Source organism: Coptis chinensis, chromosome 7 (genome assembly GCF_015680905.1).
Source record: "Coptis chinensis isolate HL-2020 chromosome 7, ASM1568090v1, whole genome shotgun sequence".
Classification (NCBI taxonomy): Eukaryota; Viridiplantae; Streptophyta; class Magnoliopsida; order Ranunculales; family Ranunculaceae; genus Coptis; species Coptis chinensis.
This window is the reverse complement of record NC_141462.1, coordinates 91,829,471-91,853,289: the sequence shown is the minus strand read 5'-3', so window position 1 is coordinate 91,853,289 and position 23,819 is coordinate 91,829,471. Positions and strand designations below refer to the sequence as shown.

The 23,819-nt window shown below is 36.1% G+C and overlaps 3 protein-coding genes across 4 annotated transcripts; 1 reads left to right on the top strand and 2 right to left on the bottom strand.

The window, feature by feature from the left end:
- Window positions 1-805: 805 nt before the first annotated feature.
- On the top strand, window positions 806-11,268 carry LOC147489977 (cytosolic endo-beta-N-acetylglucosaminidase 1-like). Of its 2 annotated transcripts, XM_086572733.1 has the most exons (12): window positions 806-1,344; window positions 1,653-2,150; window positions 2,941-3,078; window positions 3,667-3,776; window positions 3,867-3,978; window positions 4,061-4,168; window positions 5,463-5,575; window positions 6,404-6,485; window positions 7,184-7,264; window positions 7,928-7,983; window positions 8,705-8,840; window positions 10,166-11,268. In XM_086572733.1, exons 1-12 carry the CDS (start codon window positions 877-879, stop codon window positions 10,910-10,912), a joined length of 2,649 nt encoding a protein of 882 aa, XP_086428859.1. In that variant the 5' UTR covers window positions 806-876; the 3' UTR covers window positions 10,913-11,268. The 2 variants fall into 2 exon arrangements, with proteins under 2 accessions (XP_086428859.1, XP_086428860.1); XM_086572734.1 differs by lacking the exon at window positions 1,653-2,150 and having other exon boundaries at window positions 808-1,344.
- A 355-nt stretch (window positions 11,269-11,623) lies between these two features.
- LOC147489976 (uncharacterized) lies at window positions 11,624-12,959 on the bottom strand. The gene is made up of 3 exons (XM_086572744.1): window positions 12,370-12,959; window positions 11,878-12,027; window positions 11,624-11,770 (listed from the first exon to the last, which is right to left on the bottom strand). Exons 1-3 carry the CDS (start codon window positions 12,859-12,861, stop codon window positions 11,729-11,731), a joined length of 684 nt encoding a protein of 227 aa, XP_086428870.1. The 5' UTR covers window positions 12,862-12,959; the 3' UTR covers window positions 11,624-11,728.
- A 5,031-nt stretch (window positions 12,960-17,990) lies between these two features.
- ASL5 (Lateral organ boundaries (LOB) domain family protein) lies at window positions 17,991-18,778 on the bottom strand. Its single transcript, XM_086572745.1, has 2 exons — window positions 18,489-18,778; window positions 17,991-18,380 (listed from the first exon to the last, which is right to left on the bottom strand). Exons 1-2 carry the CDS (start codon window positions 18,642-18,644, stop codon window positions 18,039-18,041), a joined length of 498 nt encoding a protein of 165 aa, XP_086428871.1. The 5' UTR covers window positions 18,645-18,778; the 3' UTR covers window positions 17,991-18,038.
- Between the last annotated feature and the right edge of the window lie 5,041 nt (window positions 18,779-23,819).

Below are 23,819 nucleotides of genomic sequence, written 5' to 3'. Positions count from 1 at the left end.
AGGAGATGAGTGCGATAGATTGATGGTGGCAAATGTTTTGGTCATAGTGGGAAAATTTGAGTGATTTTCATGCTGGCAAAAGAGTTTAGGGGGGGAGGTGGATTCTATTTTCCCACTTCTAGTGGGAAAATTTTGTTTGCCGGTAAATAGAGAATAGTGTTTGCCACTGCCCTTAAATGCAGCCAAACACTGGCTAATGGTGCATCTAGTGGGAAAATAAAATTTGCCACCCCTATTTGCCACTAAACAAACACAGCCTTAAACAATAAGTTTGAGCAACGTAACAAGATAGATTGACTAGTTTGAGTTATATTATTGAGAGAATAGATCATTATAACCCAATAGTCCTAAAAAATATATCATGAAAGCCTAATCAATATGAGAAAGAATCAGTTAAGCAAAGAAACGGTCCATTATACTTCTTTATATACTTTTACTGTCGGGAAAAGAATAAAATAAATTTCAGTTATCTTAGGTTTAACATTGATTTGGGCTATCCCGAGGATATCCCTATAGGGATGAGTGTGTCGATACCGTTGGATCCGAAATCCAACGGTCCGAAAATCAAAAAACAATTGAAAATCAAAAACAAATTGTTTTTTATTTTCGGACCGTTGGATTTCGGATCCAACGGTATCGGATGTCGTCTCTATGAGGATATCCTCGGGGCAGACCCTTTAACATTTGGTAACTTTCCCCTCCAGTAATTGGACTGGGCCCACTGTAGCAGTACAAGTAACAAAAATCAAAAAAAAAACTCTTCGGTTTCGTCAAACAACCTTAGAATTGCCAAAAGTAAACAAACAGAAGAACAAGTTGGCAACATGGAATCTAACACGAGTCAACTCATTCGATCATCATTAACTCTTCAGACTCATGAAGTCTCTTCTTCAATACTATATAAAACGTCAAACTCTCATTTCCATCAAAAACTACATCCACTCCATTCTCTCTCCAATAATGTCCACATCATCACCATCATCATCTCAAAACGAGTACGTTCCTCCTTTCGACCCATTGAAACCATCACTCCCTATTTCCTACCCACTTAAAACACTAGAAGATATTGAAACAAGATCATATTTCAAATCATTTCACTTCCCTTTCAACATTTCCACTGTCCCACCTTCTTCTACTTCTTTGCCGTTAAGGCCGAGGTGTTTAGTGTGCCATGACATGGAAGGTGGATATGTTGATGATAAGTGGATACAAGGTGGAAGTAATGAAAGTGCTTATGCTATTTGGCATTGGTATTTGATTGATATTTTTGTTTATTTTTCTCATAATCTTGTTACTATTCCTCCTACTTGTTGGACCAATGCTGCCCATACTCATGGTGTTAAGGTATCCCCCATGTTTCTTTGCTTTTAATCACTTCGTTATTAGTTGTAATTTAAGATGCCATGTTTGTTGAAATATCCTTTTTAAATGCAGAAATATATTAAGAGTTTTCCATTAATTAAGATTTAAGAATTTGTTATTGAGTTAATCTGTGAAGCGGTTTTTGATCATTAAAAGTAATGTAATTTAAAGAGAATGAGGAAAGAATGTTTGTTTGTTTGTTTGTTTTTTTGTGTACCGGCAACCCGGTGATTCTAATATAACTTGTTCTTTTAAACTGGGATGATTAGATTTTTCTTTTTGATGCTCAGATGAATATGATGGTCCAGTTCTTTCGGTTTATTGCTTCTATTGCACTTTTAGTCGGAAACTTGTTCCGAAAAATGCAAAACTGTTTATGGTTCTCTAAAGCTAAAGATTCGTCGTCACAAGAGAATGAATCCTTTCTAGCAATTGATCCTCCGCCTTTTGATCCATTAAAACCATCTACACCAATCTCGTATCCACTCCAGAAGCTTGAAGATCTTGAGTCGAGATCATATTTCAAGTCATTTCACTACCCTTTCAACGTAGCTTCTGTTCCACTTCCTTCTTCTTCTTCCTCTCTGCCTTCTCGCCCGAGAAATCTTGTGTGTCATGACATGGCAGGCGGGTATGTTGATGACAAGTGGGTACAAGGAGGGACTAATGAGGGTGCTTATGCAATTTGGCATTGGTATTTGATTGATATATTTGTGTATTTCTCGCATAATCTTGTTACCGTTCCGCCACCTTGTTGGACAAACGCCGCACATACACATGGTGTTAAGGTATGCTAAACTCTGGCTTTGAATCCATAATAAGTTGTAATTGGGGATCACTGTTTCCTGAAATTCATGAAAATCACTAGTATTGAGTTCAATATTTTGTTATGTACATGAAACTTTAGGTGTCGCTCATACGTTCAGCTGCTCCACAAATGTTCTGTTCTTTTCCTCTCTTTGTGGTGCGATTCAAATGATTTAGAGGGCATGTAGAAAAATACTAATTTTATAAGATCCTTACTTGTAGAGAAACTAGAAAATCTGTCAACATTTTATAAAAGAAAAACAAATGGCAGTTATACCACATTCACACATTGACTCTGCCTCAACGTTTTCGTTTAAACCCTACCTTTTACATTCTTTGAATTTTCCGACCACATTAAGTGGGAGAGTGAATTTTGCTTCCTCATTTAAGCTGTCACTTTATTTAACAATATTCCAAATGCAAACTTGGTGAGGATAGTTGAGGTACAATCTCAATTCACAACGGCTATATTCTTCTCAAGCCAAAAGATTAATTATTTCAAGAGTGGACTATTCAGTTTGTCAGGTCCACCAAGTGATTTCTGTGTTCAATAACTAAAGTAATCTAATGCGAATGAAGAAGAATGCTGCTTACATTATATAACGTAAATGAGTACGATACTAGTATTCCTTTTAACTGGTTTATTAAATCTTGGTTATTGGTGTTTCTTCAGTGATTTCTCTTTCATGCTCAGATGAACATGAAGGTTCAGTTCTTTAGGTTTATTGCTTCTATCCCACTTTCTGGTGATGTTTGATTGCGTAATTTAAGGTACTGGGCACTTTCATCACCGAATGGGATGAAGGAAGAGCTATCTGCAATACTTTGCTGTCAACAAAGGAATCTGCTCAGAAGTATGCTGAACTCTTGGCTGAGCTTGCTGTTGCGTTGGGATTTGACGGTTGGTTGGTGAGTTTGTAATTTTGTATTCCTTACACTTTTCATTAATATGATTTAAAATTTGGACACTTGAATTGTTTATCTGTTTATTTGAACTTAGTTTATTGATTATATTTGATGAAGTCATATAAACATTAAACAATTTACAAATGGGAGTTCAGTTCTCTAGATATTGCTTTCCCAATCGTTAGTTATCTCGAAGTAGTTGATGAATCAGCTCTATTCCTGAGTGAAAATAGTATGTCTTTAATATGAAACATGATTTTAGTTCAGAACTGTAGACTGCCAGTGTCATAGACTCATAGGTCTCTGTTAAAAAAGGATATATTGATTTAGTTGGAGATATCTGCATCCCCTTTTTCTTTTCTCCTCTTACTTCCCCTTGAAAAACATAACCTTCTCTATTGTCTATCTTCCTGCAAATAAAACAGATAAAGATTGTTAGTTTGAAAAAAAAAAATGTTGACAGCAGTGAACGGCGAACTATCTCTAGAATCAAGAGGCATAATTTGAGCACGCAATCTGTGACCGTTCCTATGATATTTGCAGGTCCACTTGCACTTTGGTTCATCAGTTAACAAATAACTATTTTTGCAGATTAATATGGAGGTTGAACTCGATGTGGTGCAGATCCCTAATTTGAAAGAATTTGTCAATCATTTAACTCAGACTATGCACTCTTCCTTGCCTGGGTCTTTGGTTATTTGGTGATTTTCATGAGATTCATTTCATTCTTAGATTTGTTTTCCCCTTTACTTCTTAGTTATTGAGACTTCTTCTTCCTTTTTGTGATATAGGTATGACAGTGTGACTATTGATGGTAACCTTAGTTGGCAAAATCAACTGAATGACCTGAATAAACCTTTCTTTGACCTATGTGATGGCATATTTGTAAATTATACTTGGCAAGTAATACTTGTCTTTGTTGTAGCTCGTAATGTGCTTAACTCATATCTCTTAAATTTTCTTTAATGCACTACATGCTGTGCAGGAAGACTATCCAAAAACTTCGGCTACTGCTGCTGGTAATCGCAAATTTGATGTCTACATGGGTATTGATGTTTTTGGAAGGAATACATATGGCGGTGGACAGTGGACTGTATGTGTTCTTACGATCTTGTAGGACATGTAACCTATTTAAGTGGCACATGAAATTTCTTGTTGTACCTGCTATAAAGCTCGTCACTTGTCAGTTTGGGATTTAGTCTCATAAATTCATTGTCCCTTGATATCACAGATTCTGAAAAATGGTGTGCTCTTATGGTGCATCGTGGTACAGTATTAACCATTTGATGTGGTCTTATGAAGGGAAATCTGATTTTAAAAGTTAATATCAATTCTGTTACTACATTGCAGCTTATCATTCCTGCGGACCGCTTCTTAATTCTGCTTGCTGTAGCTGTATTACTTTTAAGAGTGATCGACAGTTGTTGGTCTATCTTGTTTGTGGTTCAGGAGATTTGTAGCCTATAGCTAATATTGGAGTTGGTGGTTATTAGTGACTACTTTTACACGAATTGGACCGTAGTTTGACCCAATAGAAATGGACAACCGCAAGGTTGTATTGACATTAAGCCTGAAAGGAGGTAGATTATGAATTAGTTTATTACGCTAACATTTTTTGCTCTGAGATCTTCGCAAAAATTTTTGCCTTCCACATATAAATCCATTAGCAATTATTAGCAGCTTACATAGTAGACTCCCTTTGACAAGCTGAAAATTAATACCATTGTCAACCTACTCAATGTAGCTGAAGTCAGAGTTGCTGAAATGTTAGTGATCCACCGGTTTTATACTCAATTTATCTATACAGCATGGTGTTGATTTGATTACTTTTGGCATGTTTAAAAAAAAATTGCTGTAACTATTATATCTGAACTGATGTGGACATCGTAGTCATAGTCGTGGTCGCATAGGCATACCCCTCTTGTAGCTGTTTTCGTTTCATTTTAATTAATTAAATAGTTGTAGCCACTGGGCACATTTTAATTGGATGTCTTCACTAGCAAGGTAAATAGTTGTAAATAAGGTTATAAGGGCTTGTAATTAGGTTTAGGGGGAGAGTTGCTTTTGTTGAGTTAGTTGAGAGAATAGAATTAAAGGTGTGATTTTTAGGGTTTATGAAGAACTAGGGTCTTGATTATTTTCAATAAAGTGTGAATTTTTATAGTTGTTGCTTCCACCAATTATCATCTGCAATACGAACACTATTGCAATTATTTGCCACAACATATATGGCTTTTCATTTTTCTTTTTAATTTTATCTCCTCCTTGATTACCTGCTGACAGATTTAAATACAACTGACATTTCATTTCTTTAAATCCCCCACCCCTTCTCAAATTTTGAGGAGTTTGAGGGTAAAACATACTAATAATTATTGTTCACATGCCAGACAAATGTGGCACTTGATGTACTAAAGAAGGATGAGGTTTCAGCTGCTATATTTGCTCCGGGATGGGTCTATGAAACCAAGCAACCACCTGACTTTCAGACTGCCCAAAACAGGTGATATGTTTATGTCTTGATTTCTGAATAGTGGTGGTGTCAATATCTTGCAGTTTTATTACATAAATTTCCTGTCCTTCTGATTTGCCCTTATAAACCAATTCTATTTCTACCGATCAAAGAATAAGGAGAGATATAAACTTGGATATAGTTATGTTGTCTGATGGTATTTTGTTACCCTAATGATTCTCTAATGATTCAATGCTTTCACTAGAAGTTCCTTATCTATCAATGTTAAAATGAAAATGTGTGCCGTGGTTTCTTTTTACTGGTAGTGGTGGTTGAGCAGAAGCGAGGGAGGCCTGCATTTGACATGTATTTTATGAACCAGGGTCAGGATCTAATTTACGTGTTCCTTTTGAATGCTTTGTGTATACTTCTGGCCACCCCATGTATATGGCCGCTTTATGCACGAAAATTGGGTCTTGAAGATTGATTCGAGTTGCCTTAAGCAAAAAACCGTTCATAGCAGCTGACCCTGGGTTGTATACTACTACTGTCTCTGTTTGGAATTTTTTTGCTTAAAGACATTCTTTGTGATGCTATCGCATGATACACCAGTCACCACTATACAGCCATCTGTCCCATGATCAGCTGTTTCATAAACTAGAGTGGGTTGTTAGTTCATTTCTAGCAGATGCTTCATGAATGGTGAGCATTATGATCAGATGAATTTTCGCTCGATTGTGTGATAGAAGAATTGTGGTGAATGAGTACCCATTTTTGTCAAAGCACAGTCTGCTTTCTCTATACTACTATTTCCATGGGAAACTTTTGGATCTTTGTTGGCCATTCTTCATGGTCATATAATACGTTTGCATTTTGCAGGTGGTGGGGCCTTGTCGAGAAATCATGGGGACTTCTTCGATACTACCCACTTGTACTACCCTTCTACTCAAACTTTGATCAGGTAGGCAGCATCATTCCTTAAGACTATTGCTAAGTTTGTATATACCAATACTCGATTTAGTTAAAATGAAGCTAAAGGACTTGAAGATTTACTGAGTATATGGGTAGCTTCAAAATGAAAAATAATCATCCTTTTGCATGTGATGTCTCTAGTAATTGATAAGATAGCAACTTTTATCACACAGAGAACCAAAGATAAGCTCTGTTACTTGCATAAAACATTAAAACCTGTTTTATTATTATTATTATTATTATTATTATTATTATTATTATTATTATTATTATTATTATTATTCTCTGTAAAGTTGAAAATATCTACGTACTTTCAATTATACATTCCGTACCTGGCTAAAAAACCAATCCTTGTTGGATCTTTGGCAAGCAATAAGGACTTAAATAATACAATAAAACATGTATATTATTTCCACGTCTAGACGATTACTCCATCATATTAAAGAGAGAAGTTTTGAGGACTCTATAAATCCATACTGTCCAAGGACATGTGACAGATTTTCTTGACTTGTGACATTACATTCTTAGACAAAATTTGATCTTTTCACGGATACAGCTTTCTGCAAACAAAATATTGATAAATCTCAAATTTTCAGATACAGTATTCTTTATTACCTAGAGAGTTGTTGTCTTGATAACTAGTTTCCTTGAATTCCTTATTTCTGTGGAGATTTGATTGTGTTTCAGGGTCATGGTTATCATTTTTCCGTTGGAGGAGAGCAAGTTTCTAATGAGTCTTGGTGCAATATTTCTTGCCAAAGCTTTCAAGTATGTGTCCACTAAGTTCTATGGTTTCTTCAAGGTTTAATTTTTTTAAGGTGTGATGATTTTGATTGTTTAACATGGAGTACAAACTACAGAAAATGCAGTATTTAAAGGAAATTGTCATAAAAAATAAATGTGATATATTTACAGGAAAATGTACTGGAGATAATGGAGCAGAATGCAGGGAATTTACATGATGTTTCTTTTATGTAACATTAGTTTGCTCATATCTCTTATTAATCTTACTACTTATAAGTTATAACTTTGGCTTGCTAGATACTATAGTGCCTTCTAAGATTAATGTACATTAAATCGCCCTATCCTTGTCCTGTTTTAGGGAGCTAGGTTTCAAAAGCACCTCTAAATGCAAGGCCTTATTATGTAAAATCACCTAACTTCCTCTACCCCAAAATGGAGTACAAGATAGGAGGTCTGGTCCTTATATCTGGTTTGTGGTACAATAATACTGGCTGGGAATTGTAATATTTAAAAAATACTAAAAGCTGTGGAGTAAATAATAATGTTTTGGGGATGTCATTAACATTTTGCTGTGTCTAGTGATTCACGTGTGCACACTTCACAGTTTTTGGGCAAAGCTACTTGTTGTTACCTGTATCTATTAAACATTCATTTTCATCTCACATCACTTCTTTTTCTCTTTAACAGCCTGTCCTCGACTATTCTGTGGAATCTTCGCCAAATACCATTCAATTCATGGTTGAGTAAGTTTTTTTTATTGTTACTGCCACTCTCCCTTTCTGGGTTTCATAGTGTATATGTTCATGTGGAGACGTGGAGTAAAGGAGCAAGGCTCGAGTGAAAATTCACCGTGAATCCTTCTCACCTGTGCTGTAGTGAAAAATCCTCGAGGTTTCAAGCTTTGGAAATACTTGAATCAGACTTGTTTTTTAATTGATTGTTTGATGAGAGAATTTTTCCATTAAAAGTCTTAACGATCTTCAGTATGAAGTCAAATACATTAAATTGCATTTCTTAGATATTCAACTAGATAGCACCATGTTAAGTGAGAAAAATAAGAAGAGTGTTTATTTGATTTAATGATCTACGGAAAGTTGAGTGAGCTACATCATGTTATTGAGTGTTGATAATGGAGGCAATTGGAGGAAAAAAGAAAAAGAAAGCACTGGAGCTTCATTTATATCTTATTTGGTGGTTTGTTGTTTAAGACTAATTCTAATGGAAACTCTTAAGAATTTTTCTTCTCAGTGATGTACTGTTCTGCATTCAAATCTGTTTTTTTTTTTTGTTTTTTGCATTTACTTGCATTATCGAAACACACTCTCTCACTTGGAATGCTCTCTACTATATGAATTGTCTATGGACTATGTTTTCCTTTTTCTGCAGTTTGATTAGATATTTGGCTTTAATGTTATAGTTCTTGTTCCAAGTCATAATATTTTACACTGGTATTGCATGCGGTAGTTTCAACGATGCGTCTTTTAGTGGAGGAGGGAACATTACATTCAAAGGAACTCTTCAAGATAATGCTTATTTCTCTACAAGACTCTTTAAAGGAGAGCTTCCCTTGGAAGACACTCCAATCCACATTATGCATTCTGTAAGTCGTACATTTATTTGTGGATAGAGATATTTGAAATTATATTACATTACCTCTAAGCATACAGGATTCCAAGCCTAAGCCTAAAGCCTAACGACCATCTTTCATGCATCTGATTTGAATGCTTGCTACGAAGTAGCCTAATAAAAAATATGAGACTACAGTATCTTTTATAGTTGTCACAAAAGAAACATTAGGACAAGACAGCACTAGGTTTATACCTTGATACAAGGCAGGTGTCTGTGAATCTAACCACCCGGTGCGTCACACTAGTTCTGATGGTGTATACTCTTGGGTTGATTGATATTATGATCAACCAGTCTATCAAATATTTTTTAAATCAAGTAGATCTGCTAAGTACTGACTCACTGTTGGAAAGTGCATACATTACCAAAAAATATGAGAATTAAATGATCTAGGATCCGTGTAATGTGACAGTTCTTTTAAACTATAGTGCACGGATACAGATACTGGTACTGGCACGGGTACAGGGTATGAGACGGGTACGATAGCGATTCGGAATATAAATAATATATAAAAAAACTAGCAGTTAATATGATTTTGAACATAAGGTGGTGGTGGAGTGATTATTGATTAGCAACAAAGTAGGTACAAGTTCCTCTTCATCTTTCTCTATTTCGTCTGTTCCATCTCTGTTTGTGTGTTTCTTCCACCCGACTCCCCTCCCCTCCCTTCCCTCATATTAATCAATGCTATGTGAGGATACGTGACGATACATTACGTTTCAGCTGTGTTCAAAGTGTATCCTGTACCAGTATCAGTATTGAACCCAGTTGAAACCGGTGCAATAGGTAAAAGTATCCGTGCATCATAGCTTTTAAATATACTGCACATCAGTGAAAAGTGGTACCTTTTCTTGGAAACGTGACCATGCCAGCCTTTCTGTTGATGTGGTGTGTATTTCGGAGGACTTTTTTATTTCCCTGAATCATCTAAATCCTTGTTTTTATGAAAATTTAAGTAATAAAGTTGTAAATTTATTTTCACCAATGATAGCCCTCAGTTATAATGTGAAATAGATGTTGGTAGGTTTTGAACTATCAACTTTGACTTTGTCATGAATTTCTCATAATTACTTGTTCAATCGTTTAATGCATTGGCATATCATTTCAGTAAGCATTAGTATGGTTCTTCTGTCAGTTATTAGTTTCTACACTTAGCTTACTCTGCCGACAATGTATCTTCTTCCTTTCTTAACTAGTAACCCAGTCATTTACTGCTAGTAGTACAGTTGACTAAACTAAATTCAGAACTCATGATTTTCTTCTAGAGCCCTTGCAACTCATGATAACATTCATATGCAGGTGAAATCCGATGGGAGCTCTTTGGTGGGCCTATCCCTAGAATTCTCGTCTGAATTAAACAAAAAAGTTTCCGTCCTCCTTGCTTATGATAGCATGAATCAGGTTGCAAGCAAATTTGATAAAGTTGTTACCCCATATCGAGTTACAAAGTTGGCAAGTGAAGTTCAGGCGGCCCCCGAATGGATCATACAAGAGACTAGTATCACAATGAATGGTTTCATGTTGACAGGAATTCATGCTGTATGTTATAAATCAAAGGCCAAGCTTGAAAAGTTGAGAGTAGAGCAAGCTCGTGGACCAGGAGGTAGGAAGTTAATTCAGGCAGGTTCGACAGAGTTCTTTGCATCACTGGGTCATATCACCATTAAAACTTCTAATCAGAGTTCAGACTTCCCACCATCTACTTTATGGGTAGTTGAAGGTCACAATATCTCCTGGGCCTCAGGTCCGAAGGGGACAAAGACTTTAAGCATTAAAATTGTTTGGAGTTTGAAAGGAGATAGCTCACTCTTTCCTATGTACAATATTTATGTTGAAAAACAAGCTAAAGGAACTCGCAGTGCTGCAAATGCCGAAGTCCAGGAGTATATTGGTGTGGCAAGAGTGAGGGCCTTTTACATATCTGAATATTTGGTACCGCCAGGTACTTCAAGTCTAAAATTTGTCATTCAAGTTTGTGGTGTTGATGGGGCATGCCAGGTGCTTGATTCTTGTCCAACACTTGTATTGGACGTCGAAGCTCAATAAACTGCATTTATTTTCTGGTCAAGAATTAACATGGGAAGCATCAATGGGGGTCTGCCAAAAGCATTTAGCTGTTGTGTTGGACGTTGAAGAAAAATAAGCTCCATTTATTAGGTTGCCAAGAGCGAAGATGGAAGGTGCTGATGAGGTTTGTCAGAAGCATGATTCTCCGGCACTATATGTTGTTGAAGTTCAATAAAGTCCATTCCTTGCTGATTGATGATGGTGTCGGAAGGTGTGGATGGCGTTTGCCAGAAGTTTCATTCCTAGGCCTTGTCAAAAAAGGAGAGGTATTTGTAAATTGTAATATCACATTTTCAATTCTATTAATAATATTGTTTAAACTTTAAACTTAGAAATGCAAATTGTTCGGTGATGTCTAACGGCAGTTTGCAAGAGCATAAAATAGGATGTCTATTATTCTGTTTTGCAGTTCTGAACTACTCAATTTCTCATGCATTGTTTCCAGCACTTTTTGGTACTATGGTATGTAATTGTATGATCTTTAGTCAACATGAAAGTCTTTCTTTATTTGGCGTTCCTTTCGTCTTAGACAGTGACCTCAGATGAAACATGAAGTCCATTTTGCCGGAGCATTCTTAGACAGTTGGACACTTAGACCCTACTCTCCATTCCAAACACGTGTTCCTTTTAGCTTGTTGATGCAAAGCCTTTATGGTCCCATAAAGCCAGGTCCACAAAAAGGCAAAAAAGAATTTTCAATGAAATTGACATATCATTAGCGAAAATATAAAAATAAATAATATGAATGAGCAACATGATATCTAGTTTATCTACATATCCTCCAATCCTCCATGCTCATCTATGAGCTTTGTCTAGCACCCTCTTCACAAATCGACCCTGCAACCAAATACATAACAATGGGAAATAATCAAACTGACATTGTGTTCATACTCGTTAGACTAGTGTAGAGAAAGATAGTGTGGGAGAGAAAATGGGGGTAAAACCTTGAGTCTGGGTCTTTTCTCAGCATTAACCTTGCGAACTTGGTACCTGATCTTCTTAGAGAACAACCTATTTTGACGCTTCTCTTTGTACCTTAACACCCTTGCTTCCCTTCCCTTTCTATCTTCTTGCATTACTGGAACTTCACCCATCTGAGATACAGATTACATTAAGTAAAGTACCCCTCTTAAGTATAAATTCACTGCATTCCTACTGTTTCATATGTATTTAGAAGCACATCTTAAAGAATTGGGTTTTCACTACATTAAACCTTTGTCTTCTATTGAGTAGTGCCTATGTGCAACTCATTCATCGAAGATTTGTTTGTTGCCATATTTTTTGGCACACATTGCGCCAAATGATATGCAAAGTTGCAAACAACATATTATATTTAATCACCAAAACTATCTTTGATAAGGATCTTACACTAGAACTCAAAAAATGATGTAGTAGTTAATTTCATTACTAGTGAAGTTAAGAGTTAAGGTACATACATAGTTGTTGATCATCAATGGCGAATAGTCATCGGCCCAAAGCGATCCTCTGTCTGACCATGCATCCATGACCTCTTGATAGTTCAAGTTCAAATTCAAGTTCATTGATATGTTCTTCTCGTCATCATCCCATAAACTAGAAATTTCTTCTTTGATAAAACTATTGTAACAAGTCTGTTCTTCAAACCATTCACTTCTCTTAGTCTTCTTAGAAACCATTTCTCCTTCGCCGCTTTCTTCGTTTTCATCTTTGAGCTGCTCTTCATCTTCTTCTTCAATAGTGAAGTCATCCCAGTCCAAGAAGTCATTTCCAAAGACACCACTCATGTTATCTCCTAGTAAGTGTTCTTCATCCCACATGTCTTCCATTTTGTCCATGATATCAATTTCATCCATTGTTTTCGATACCGACGATTTGGACACAATGGTATCTGGTACCTCTTGCTCTTCCATCTTTAGACTGCTTTTTAGTGTAGGACTCAAAAACCCCATGGTTTTCCCTCTTATCTATTTCTTGCTGCTCCCTATCTGTCTGTTTATCTCATTGTAAGTGTGTGCATGGATGTTTTCAATAAAAGAGATAAGTAAAGATAGAAAATCGGTTAAATTGTTGTTGGTTCAAGTGTACAACCTCTTTTCGCTTTTTATCCTACATGGCATCTTATCCTTTTGCTATTGGTTGTTGGTCTGATGACACACTTGAGACTTGAGAGTTGTGGTTGGGTAAATGGTAAAGTTTAAGTTTGGAGGGAAAACTTAGATCATTAAAATAAGAGGAATGCTAGCGAGCTACCACTCTAGCGGGGTAGCAGCGTGATAGTGTGATACCCCACTAAAAAAAACATAGAAAGTAGAACGCACACCGTCGTTTGATTCTTATTTGTTCTTCTCTGTACTTTTTGCATTATTGTTAATCATTTTTGCACCTCTCTTTGCCATCAGTTCATCATGTGTCATATCATTGTTAATCATTTTCCACCTCTCTACATCAGATCATCACAGTTTTATCATATTAATTTATAAGATACATGCATTTCAGTATGATTTCTGTGTCTTGATTTCATCTAAACAAAAACTGGTGTCCCACCCCCACCCCCCCTATGAACTTGTTAAAATATTCTACCTTACTCCATTTATTTTTTTTAGAGCCCAAACCATTTTAAATTTGTAATGAAATTCTATTTTATTTATCCAGCCCATTTTACCTATCCGGCCCATTCCATTTATCTGATACAGTAATGTGGGCATGTCTTGTATCATCGAGCTACACATCATGTATTTTCGTGATACATATCATATATCATTGTGTGAAAGGGTGATACATGTCATATATCATGATGATGTATAATATGTATCATCCACCATGTCACTGTGTCAGATGAAGACAAAAAATATGTAGACGTAAAATAAGATACATCAGCAATCCAGTGCCTGAAATAAGCCGGATAGGTAAAATGAAATTTCATTACAAATTTAAAGTGATTTAGGCTCTAAAAAAAGTATCTAAGATAAAGTGAAATATTTTAGCAAGTTCATATGCTTGTGGTAGTATTGCCAAAAGTGATTAACTATCTCTCCAATATCATCCAATTCAATAGATACACAGAGGTATCACGGGCTGCTACCCCGCTAGATGGGTAGCTCGGTTGGTAGCCTTCTTCAATCTATCAAAAAAAGATGTCCGTCAAATATATCTGACTCCTGTAAACGGATATGGATATTTCCATGTACATTGGACCGATTTTACCTTGAAATTCTGTCCCATTTTTAATCAAAATCAAGACCAGTGTATCATGACTATCATATGATATTCGATATTTTGGGCTTTGAACCTTTGTGAATTACTAAATTAGTAATGCATGCGTGTGATGGACCGAAAAGCATTGTGGTAATATTATCTACCCATGGGCCTTTTGGTCGGACGTTGTCGATAAAAATAAGCCCAAATACATGTACTGGGCCAGCTGGAAGTTCCCAAAACACGGGTGTATTTTGATCATGGGCTTCATCATAAAGAGACCCAGGGTGTTTCAACACCAGCTCAACGACCTTTGAGGCTTTGACCTTGCTTGTACTGTTGTACAAACCTCGTGCATTTTTAATGTTTGAAAATTGAAATGGACCTACATTACATACAAAAATGGAAATACCGAAATACATATATTGCTGTGTTGCAATATTGGTGTGGGTGAGCCAATTTCTTATATGAAATGCTTGGAATCCAGTTGATGAAACCACCAACCAGACATGCTGTGACACTCACTGATCCAGCAAAGTAATAAACGTGTGAAAAACAACACAATCAGCACTTGGAAAAGAATAAAACATGGACTCTGTCTGATAATTCAAACTAGGTACTAATGCTACCAATATATCACTTTTATAGCTAGTCCAGTGAAACCAAAACTTGTTCAAATGCAAGAACAACATTATACGAAAGTCTTAGTTCTTCATAGTCAAACTCAAAAGTCTACTCACTTCATAGGAATTTGGGAGAGATTCACTGATTGAGAGAAGGCAACCAATATCAAAGATTAGTAAACGAAAGACAATGGATTTTCTTTGTTCTGCTTTTCATGACAATGGAACAGTAATAAATGATTTTTGTGATTATTTTCAAGATTGTATTAGCAGCTGCCGACATATTACCAGCCTCTCTATTGAAACTTGGACTCTATACGTAAATAGTCAAAATAGAATAGGTTAAGGAAGATTGGAAATGTTTCTTCAAGGCATGCCTCGAAATTGAAAAGAAACACAATCTTTGTCCAACACGAACTTGTATAATTTCTTAGCAATTTAGAATGGGATGCTATGAGCTAGCACATACTCCGATCCCTTCCTATATATATATATAAGTAAGGGGTAATGCACGCATGAACTTATTTAAAGTTGGGACCCTTTAAAGTTTTGTCTATTTCTCACTAAAAACATGTAATTTCAGACAGTATACATATGAAGCAAATGAACATAAGTGTGTGATACACTGATACCACTAACTGGTTGGACGTAGACTTTCAAAAGCAGTTGTGATGCAGTAATTTCTACTGTTTGGAAAGTAAAATCCAAACAATTGTAGTTCTAACTTAGCAGATTATAAATCAATATGAAACGCCATTAATAGTTATCATTTTTGGTATGATGGCATCTTTGGAGCCCTATTGATAAATGAAATAGTGATTAGCATTTTGATGTAACAAACGTTTTTGATGATATTGATAAAAGGCAACTCTTGATAAAAATAGGGATACTCTGATTTCTGACAACTCATGTATGTGTAGATGGCATTTTTGGATTGGAACCTAGCTCATGGCCCCTCATAAAATATCACTTAATGATTATTAATTAGGGACAACCAACAACTTTGACATAAGAAACGAAGTCTTGATTTGCTTAATGTTAATGCCTTAGTAGTACAAAAGGAAAGAAGATGTAGAGAATCGAATTTGGAAGAACAAGCAATATTTCATTTGGAACTATTATCCTCGAGCCCTCAAATGTGAAATACATACCTTCCTAAGTTACTCGAGACTGATAGATTATTAGTAATTATTTGTCTTCTAATGTAAGATAAATTAAAACCATAAGTCTTGCTAATAGTTTTTCAACAATATTGACTTCATGTTTTCTAGCTAATTAACATGTATCTTCTCCTCAATCCCCACAAAGAAGCTTCATTTGTTCAAACAAAATTCAACACAGTGACTATGCCCCTGCACACGGCGGTAAGACTAAGACGTGTTCACAAACATTTGAGATAATTATTATTGTAAACATTCCACAGAAGTAAATATTTAAACATATTACTGGCCTCTTCAAGCTTCTTGTTCCTTCCACAGAAGGTTTTTTTTTTTTTTTTTTTTTTTTGAGTTTATTCACAATCCAATTCAGAAGCACAGGATGCACCACTCGGCCTTCAGGCCATTCAAGGGTGTAACCACAAATTATCTCCACGCAGATGGATCGTTGATATCTATAGAATGATCATCGTCATGAACAGCCATATTTGATATAGCATTTTAAAGGTGACTGGATTATAAATCTACGGCATAAAATGGATTAGTTCTCAAACTGGCAGATAAATATTAGGGAGGGAATTTATACACTAAAAGGACTAAGTCAGAAATTGATTATCTACAAACGATGATAGACTCATTAGACTAATTGTTGAATATGGAGTTATGGACTACTTCATGATGAACAAATATAGTGCTCACTGATACATTTATAATTCAACATTGCAAGCTAGTTTGCAGCACAGCTTAAGTAGTACTATTATTAATTACAGAGGATCATTAGCAATAAGCATAACATGCCACAAAAGCTAAACTCTGCACACATGCAATGAGTTATGGTTACTCTTTAACAGCCTAGCATTCCCAAATGATTAAACAAAACTGAATGTGATAAGAAATATAAAGTACCAAAGTTTGACTTACATTTTACAAAGGCCTTCACATTAAGTAATGTAGTAAGCAGAATCTCTAAGTCAGGTGTTGGCTTTGTTTTATTAACTCTATAAGATATATATATATATATATATATGAATGGAGCAATGAATTCTTTCACAATAGAAACAATAGAGATGTATGTTAGCGAAAAAACAAAAAAAACAATAGAGATGTTATTTAACAAACATTTTGTTGTTTGGGGTGAACTAGTGTTATCCCTACTAGATGAGTTAATTAGGAATTTTCCTATTTAGATGGGAAATTAGGGTCTCTCTCCCATATATACAATTTGATTTTTTTTTTGTGTATTTAGGAGGAAGACCCTAATTTCCAAGAGAGAAATTCTAATTGGCTCATCTAATGGGAGTAATATTGGTTAACCCTTTGTTGTTTGTATTCTTCCCATCAAGAGAGCACTTCTTTGAACTTGGATACCCACTTGAACACCAATGTGGTACCAAATTAACTGAAACCTTAATTTGATTAGATTTCATGTTTAAGAGGTTTGACATCAGTAAGGGCACCGACCTCTCCCTTAATATAACGCGTTAATGTTGATTATATATGAGCCTTTGTGTGATTAACAAGTAACTTACAAAACCCTGGTGTACTCAATGTTCCACATGGATGGTTGACCCCATGCAATTCATCTTGTTTTCTACTATTCTTACACAGTTACACTACCATACGTGTACAGTAGTCGTAAGAGTTAATTAAAACTAATTCCCAGTTGTTATTAGAGTGTGGATGTCAATGGACCCTGCTCCGTATTAGTTCTGACCAGTTCATGATCATATTTTTACCAAAATGTATATCCAAAATCAATCCATTAACAGCTTATAAAGCAGTCTTGCAGAAAACCAACTCAAAACTGGCCGTCACTCTTTTAGGATTATGGGCACAATCTTGATGATGTTAATTTACTTAGAGCACCGTCTCTTGGAACATTGTTAATAAAAAGTCAGCAAAGGCCTTTTTCTTTTCTATACAAGGACTTTTAGATCATCCAAAAAGCCTATCTTCTTGAAAATGAACAAGCATTGGGTGATCCTGGTCAATAATCACTTAATCAGCCTGAAACGTTGCACCTAGTACTGTTATGCATATAAGTTACAGATACTCCTCTTAGTAAATTAACTAGTTAGCTAGATTCATAGAGAACACAAAAGGTAGGAGAATACTTTTCTTCGCTCATTAATTAGGGAAGGAAAAAAAAAATCAAGTCCAAAGAGATTCCCTTTTGAGAGGATCTTGAATTACATTGCTAGAAGGGTAAGAGGTAAAATTGAGGTACTGAGGAATACTATCCAGGTTACTATGCAGAAGAAGTGATCTCTCATCTTGGTCCATTTGGCTATGTGTAGGCAGGGCTGGCTCTTGCTGCATTTGGATGCAAAGGATCTCAGCTTGAGCAACTGCTAGCTGCATTTGCAATTGTGAGACTTGGTTCTGTAGATAGGAAATGGCACCAACACATCCATAAACTGGGTCTCGAACTCTAGCATTTGCTTCATACACAAGACTACTCACTGCGTCTGCTCTCTGATGAATGGGAAGTTCCTGTACATTGTACATGTAAATAGATTAGTTAAAGAAGACCGTGTGTTTAGCTAAAAGTGCCAAATGAATTAACTGAGCATGTATGTGCGTGGTTTATTTAGCAAATACCTGTAACATTTTGCTAACATTGCTAGCACCAAAGACCTTATGAACAATGGCAAACTTATGTGGATCATCCGAAGGAAAGTATGGAGCGAAAATGCAATCTTTAGCACATCGTCTTCGCAATAACTTGCAGGAAGCACAAGGTGAATTCCCTCCCATATTCTGATGTTGAAAATCGCGCAAGAAAGAAGGAAGAAAGTTTGTTTGCTGAAAAGAAGGAACAGGTTTGGTAAGATATGATATGGTTTCTTGATGTTATTGTCAAGCTTCAACACAAGCTAAGATTTGAAGAGAATGAGATTGGAGTGAGTATTTATAATAGTTTAGGAGCGTGTGAACCTAGCTAGTGAAGTAGATGAACATGTCTTCAACACTTAATAATCAAAATGTTAATAAAATAATGCTAGCTTATACAAACAATGTTACTTCTACAACATCTTTTTTCTATTTTTTTTTTTTTTGCGCTTCTACAACATCTCCAATTATGTAAGGACACGTTGCGCTTGATTTAGCTTAAACTTAATTAGAAATTATGTGCAATGATATAGAGACAAATGAGATCATTTCAATTTACAAAAATGGAGCTTTAGAAACATCCCATGGCCTTGACTAAAAATTACACAATGCAAACATATATATTGATGATCATCCAACATATATACACAGGGACGATGACCATTGTAGCCTTGTAGCAACATCTCATAAATTGAAACATATATATAATAAGTGATATTGACATATATATTGTAGAAGAAAAGGAGTATGTCATGTGTTAGAGAATAAAATTAGAAAATAAACTAGGGGTGGAAGAGGGTTGAGAGATTAGTTGACCGCCGCCGTGGCGCGTGAAAAGTTGGCATCCATGCAGAGGCAGTTGTTTGGCTTCCACGTTCTTCTTTGACTCTTCTTCTCTCTTCTTAATTAATCATCATACAATGATACAAGTTCTATGTCCAATTTATCTATATATTAATAGGTAGGCTATACATTTTCGTATATACTATATGGTACTCTATGTCCTATATAATAGAGAAATCAAAAACGAAGAGAGCGTGTGTCATGTGTTCATGGTTGTTGAGAGATGATATTGAGAAAAGGGATTTACTAGGGTTAGGGTTTAAAGGTTGCAAACAATGTAATTAAGACCAAAACAACCGGGAAGCCCAAGAGCAGAAGAAAGGGGCTCGACGTGAATGTTTGTTGACAGACATTCACGTGAACACACTCCATCCCAACCACTCCTAAATTTGTTGCTCTCTTTCTTTGATCAAATTATGTGCACATCAAACAATGTTTTTGGACTTTGGAGCATATATCCATTAGCACTCACTCAAGGTTTTGTAACTCCAATTAAGATTCTAAATCAGTGAGTCAGTTCAAAACTGGACCAAGTTAACTCAAGTACTCAACCCAGTACCGTTTGGATGGACATTTTGTACCATTTTTTTTAATTGTATATATTTTTTTTTGTTGAATGATATTTTTTGTCAATTAAAAACGTACTTAATTAAATTTGATCTCCACCATTTCAAAAAATACACACTTAAAAAAACAGAGACACTTAAACATCTAAACACGATCCAGTGATATGTTTTCGTTGTAGATGTCGGGTGCATGCCAATTGCCATCACTTGCAAAAACTTGACACACAAGTACACAACCAAGATAGACACTTAGACCTGGCCATATTTGCACGAGGACGTGCAGAAGCACAAACAAACAATAACATAGCACTCATGGATTGATACTCACTGTTACAGCATCATCAACGCGCTGCTAAAAATAATTATAACACATCAGTTTTTTGTGCAAGTAAAAATTGTTAAAATCATGCTATGTACCAATACATTTTTTCCAAATTTTTGGTTTATATTTCGGATCGAAATACGTGTCTCGTCCCAATTTATTATTATTTTTACACGGATAAACTTGTCCCGTCCATTATTCCCTCCATTTTCTTGGCGCTAATCATTTTGGCGCCTAATAGTACAAAACCCAACCGTTTCAAATTTTTATTAAAAAAAATAGAAAAAAATTTGGTTGGCAAAACTTGTCCCGTTCGACCCGCTGTTAAAATGGTGAGTATTTTGGTCGTAAAGTTAACAATTACTGAGATAAAAATGAAGTTTTAGCAACGCGATGGTGATCTAAATTGCCAAAAAATTTCTACATGTCACATTAGAAATAGTTTTTAGCAGTGTGTTGATAATGCTTTTATGCTCTAATTCTTTTTTTAAGTGATTCACGGCCAAGCCCGTAAATGTTGAAAGAATGGATTGATACTATAACGCTATATGGTAAGTACTTATATTATTTGGGGATTGAATCTAAGAAATTTGTCCGTGAAAGTCAACTGCCGACACAAATATGACGGCATTCATCAATTAAGACGTTAGAATTTACGTATCTTATACTGTCCAAAAAACAAAATTACACGTTAGAATTCTAAATTTTAGACGTAGTGTTCATTAATTCTGGCGCAGACGCGCAGTATAGGCCAGTTCGTAATAGGACTTAAAGCATTATATGTTTCCCAACCCTTTTAAAATGAAACCAGGTATATATGGCCTATATATGCGGCTATACTATACATTGTTTTTCAATTAGTTAGTAATTTAGTATATTTTAGCTTATTAGCTTAGCCAGACATGGCCTGGTAAAGAACTAAAGATAATTAATATTGGACCATGACCATGTTGCTTCTGATCAAATGAATCTTTTAACAAATCTCAAATCAGCTAGCATCTTACTTAACAAAAGAAATGTAAGAAAAACAATGTTCAAGGTATGCCCATCAGATTTAAAAAGTACTCCTCTAAGACAACAAGAACCAAGTCATTAATGAGATACACTTAATGAGATCCGACATCAAACTAAGGTCTAAGCAATATTAAAAAAAAATGAAACAATTTCGAGGGAGATTGAAAATGAAATTTAGTTGTAGAACCCTAAGTCTTGTTCTTACACACTCTTTGCCATTAATGCACTCCACATGATTCTAATCACCCACTCTTCTCTTCCAAGGGAAACAGCTCTATTTCCCTAGTTGTCATGGTCATAGTGTCATGTAAACTAAGTTATTTATCTTATAGACCCCTTATAAAAAATTTAGGGTCACATCTTAGTGTTGAAAATTTTCCAAGTGTAACCTCACAAAGTGCGTATATTCAACCCTCTAAGAGTCTCTAGGAAGGAGAGACCATGAAATGGGTGAGAACCTTGTTATGTGGTGTAATCTATGTTTATTAAACAAGGGGAAAAAACAGACATCTTTCATCATCTTAAAGGAAAAACATGCGAGCTCCAATGTCACATTAATTGCACATTGTGGAGAGAAAAAGATTCGTTTTCGAGATGCATGGTGTTCTTAATTTCTGATCAGTTTCTCTCCCGCAACCAAGATTTAGAAACAATCTTTATAATATGATGATGATCTTATCATAATTTTTTTACAGAGATAAAACATTGTTAAATACTAATCAAGTTATAATGTTAAGAGAGACTGATATACTAGTGCAAAATTGAACCATCCAAGATAAAACATAAACAAGAAAAAGAAACAGACATCTTAATTTCATCATAATAATTTAAGAATTGAAAGAACAGAGAAAAAACACGCGAGCCCAATGCAACATTAAATGCGTAGAGTCGAAGATAAAGATTCGATTCGAATATGCACAAGATTAAGACTTACGAGGAAATCGATCTACACATTTTCTGGGCACTGTTTTGAATTTCGATCTAATCATTCATTGGGCTGAATTATCATCCAAGATAACAAAGAAAAAAGGCCCAGACTAACTAACTAGCCCACAAAAGACTACAGCAAGAGGTTGTCTACTTGTCTTTGTTGAGACAAAGCATACAACTAATTACACAAGAACTAGTCTTTGTCTACTTGCCTTTGTTGACTATACATTTATACCCAAGAAGACAAGAACTGGCGACATGGGCTATTAGCTTCCATAGAATTGGCAAACCAAAAACCAGATTTTCAGCAAAGTGGTTGTAAAGGGGTGTTTTGGATTTCTTGTTGGGACCGAGTTCGCTTCTGAGCGAACTGCCTACGTATTCTCTTCTTAGTTTTTCTCCTTTTCTTTCTTTCTTGGGAGAGAGGAATCAGGCCCGACGTAGTTCAATCAGGTGGTATTTATAGGCTTAGGGAAGGATCAATCTAGAAGACACGTGTGTTTATGCTACACGTGTAAGGTCGAGATCGTGAATGAGTGTCGAGCTGGTTATATTATAAGTCATGCACTCATTGGGTGTTGATGAGGTTATCCTTATTTTCCGGGGATGGGTAATGATTACCCCTGATGGTTATCATTACCCGAAGTATGCTCGCCATGTGCTTTCGTGCGAAATATCTTCGTCCTCCTTTCTCGTAGGTCGCTCTTGGAGGTCGCTGTACCGGGGTGTTCTTGAAGGAGCTGCTCACAGTTCGGTCTCGAGGGTCGGCGTCACGAGAAGTTAAACTTTACGTTACACGCGAGCATAATAAGATATCGGCTCCCTATTTCCCTCTCGGTAGAGTGTTTATGCCATAGGAAACATTATCTTTGAGAGAAAGAATGTGGAACGCGTGAAGCGAGCGTGGTGGACGACTTCGACTAGGGCGACATGACTTTCGAATTCACGCATCTTGATGCTTTGGCGGGGAAAGGAAGTTATGTCGTAGCATGCACGTGACAGAATCGTAGTAGTTGGGAGAGAAACGTGTCGCCGCATTATTCGGAACTGTTGAAAAGACAGTACCTTGGAACACGTGTGCGGGCTATAGCCTAGGCTGTAATCATAACTTTTTGGTAACTGAACAGGCGGTTTATACAAAATCGAATTTGGGACATTGAAAAGGCATTGTGTGTTTTCTTCTTCCACAAAAACGCAAGCTAGGGTTCCTCAGGTGAGTGCTTCTGCTGCTATTATCTTTCCATTTTCAATTTGCTTTCCTCCCTGTCAGTGCGTTTTGCTAAATAGGTAGGTCATCATAAGGGTATAGGGTTTCAGCTTGAGTAATTGGTAGAAAAAAAGAAAAACTTGCCATAATGTCTGACTCTGATGACACTCGATCGGAGGAGGTCCGAGAGATATCCTTGAGTTGTGGAGAGTACGAGGATGAAGAAGCAGTGAGTGTTGGTGTAGAGGTTGATTTGGAAGAAGAGGATAGGATAGGTGAGGGTAATGCCCGATCTAGGTCAGGAGGTGACGTGGCGGCGACGCGGTCGAGGGGATATGTCGTCATCAAGTGATGTGCCCTTAGAAGTGTAAACCGTCGTCTTTGCTAACTTCGTTCCCGAACCGAGGGCAGCATATGGGATTAATGTCCCCGACACG

Excerpts from the sequence above, each read along its gene's own strand:
- LOC147489976 (XM_086572744.1), bottom strand. The coding sequence starts at position 12,861 with ATGGGGTTTTTGAGTCCTACACTAAAAAGCAGTCTAAAGATGGAAGAG. Across the intron at positions 12,028-12,369 it reads CATTGATGATCAACAACTAT|ATGGGTGAAGTTCCAGTAAT; the intron begins GTATGTACCTTA and ends TCTGTATCTCAG. Across the intron at positions 11,771-11,877 it reads AGAAAAGACCCAGACTCAAG|GGTCGATTTGTGAAGAGGGT; the intron begins GTTTTACCCCCA and ends ATTTGGTTGCAG.
- ASL5 (XM_086572745.1), bottom strand. The coding sequence starts at position 18,644 with ATGGGAGGGAATTCACCTTGTGCTTCCTGCAAGTTATTGCGAAGACGA. Across the intron at positions 18,381-18,488 it reads ATGTTAGCAAAATGTTACAG|GAACTTCCCATTCATCAGAG; the intron begins GTATTTGCTAAA and ends TACAATGTACAG.
- LOC147489977 (XM_086572733.1), top strand. The coding sequence starts at position 877 with ATGAAGTCTCTTCTTCAATACTATATAAAACGTCAAACTCTCATTTCC. Across the intron at positions 2,151-2,940 it reads CACATACACATGGTGTTAAG|GTACTGGGCACTTTCATCAC; the intron begins GTATGCTAAACT and ends GCGTAATTTAAG. Across the intron at positions 8,841-10,165 it reads CAATCCACATTATGCATTCT|GTGAAATCCGATGGGAGCTC; the intron begins GTAAGTCGTACA and ends ATTCATATGCAG.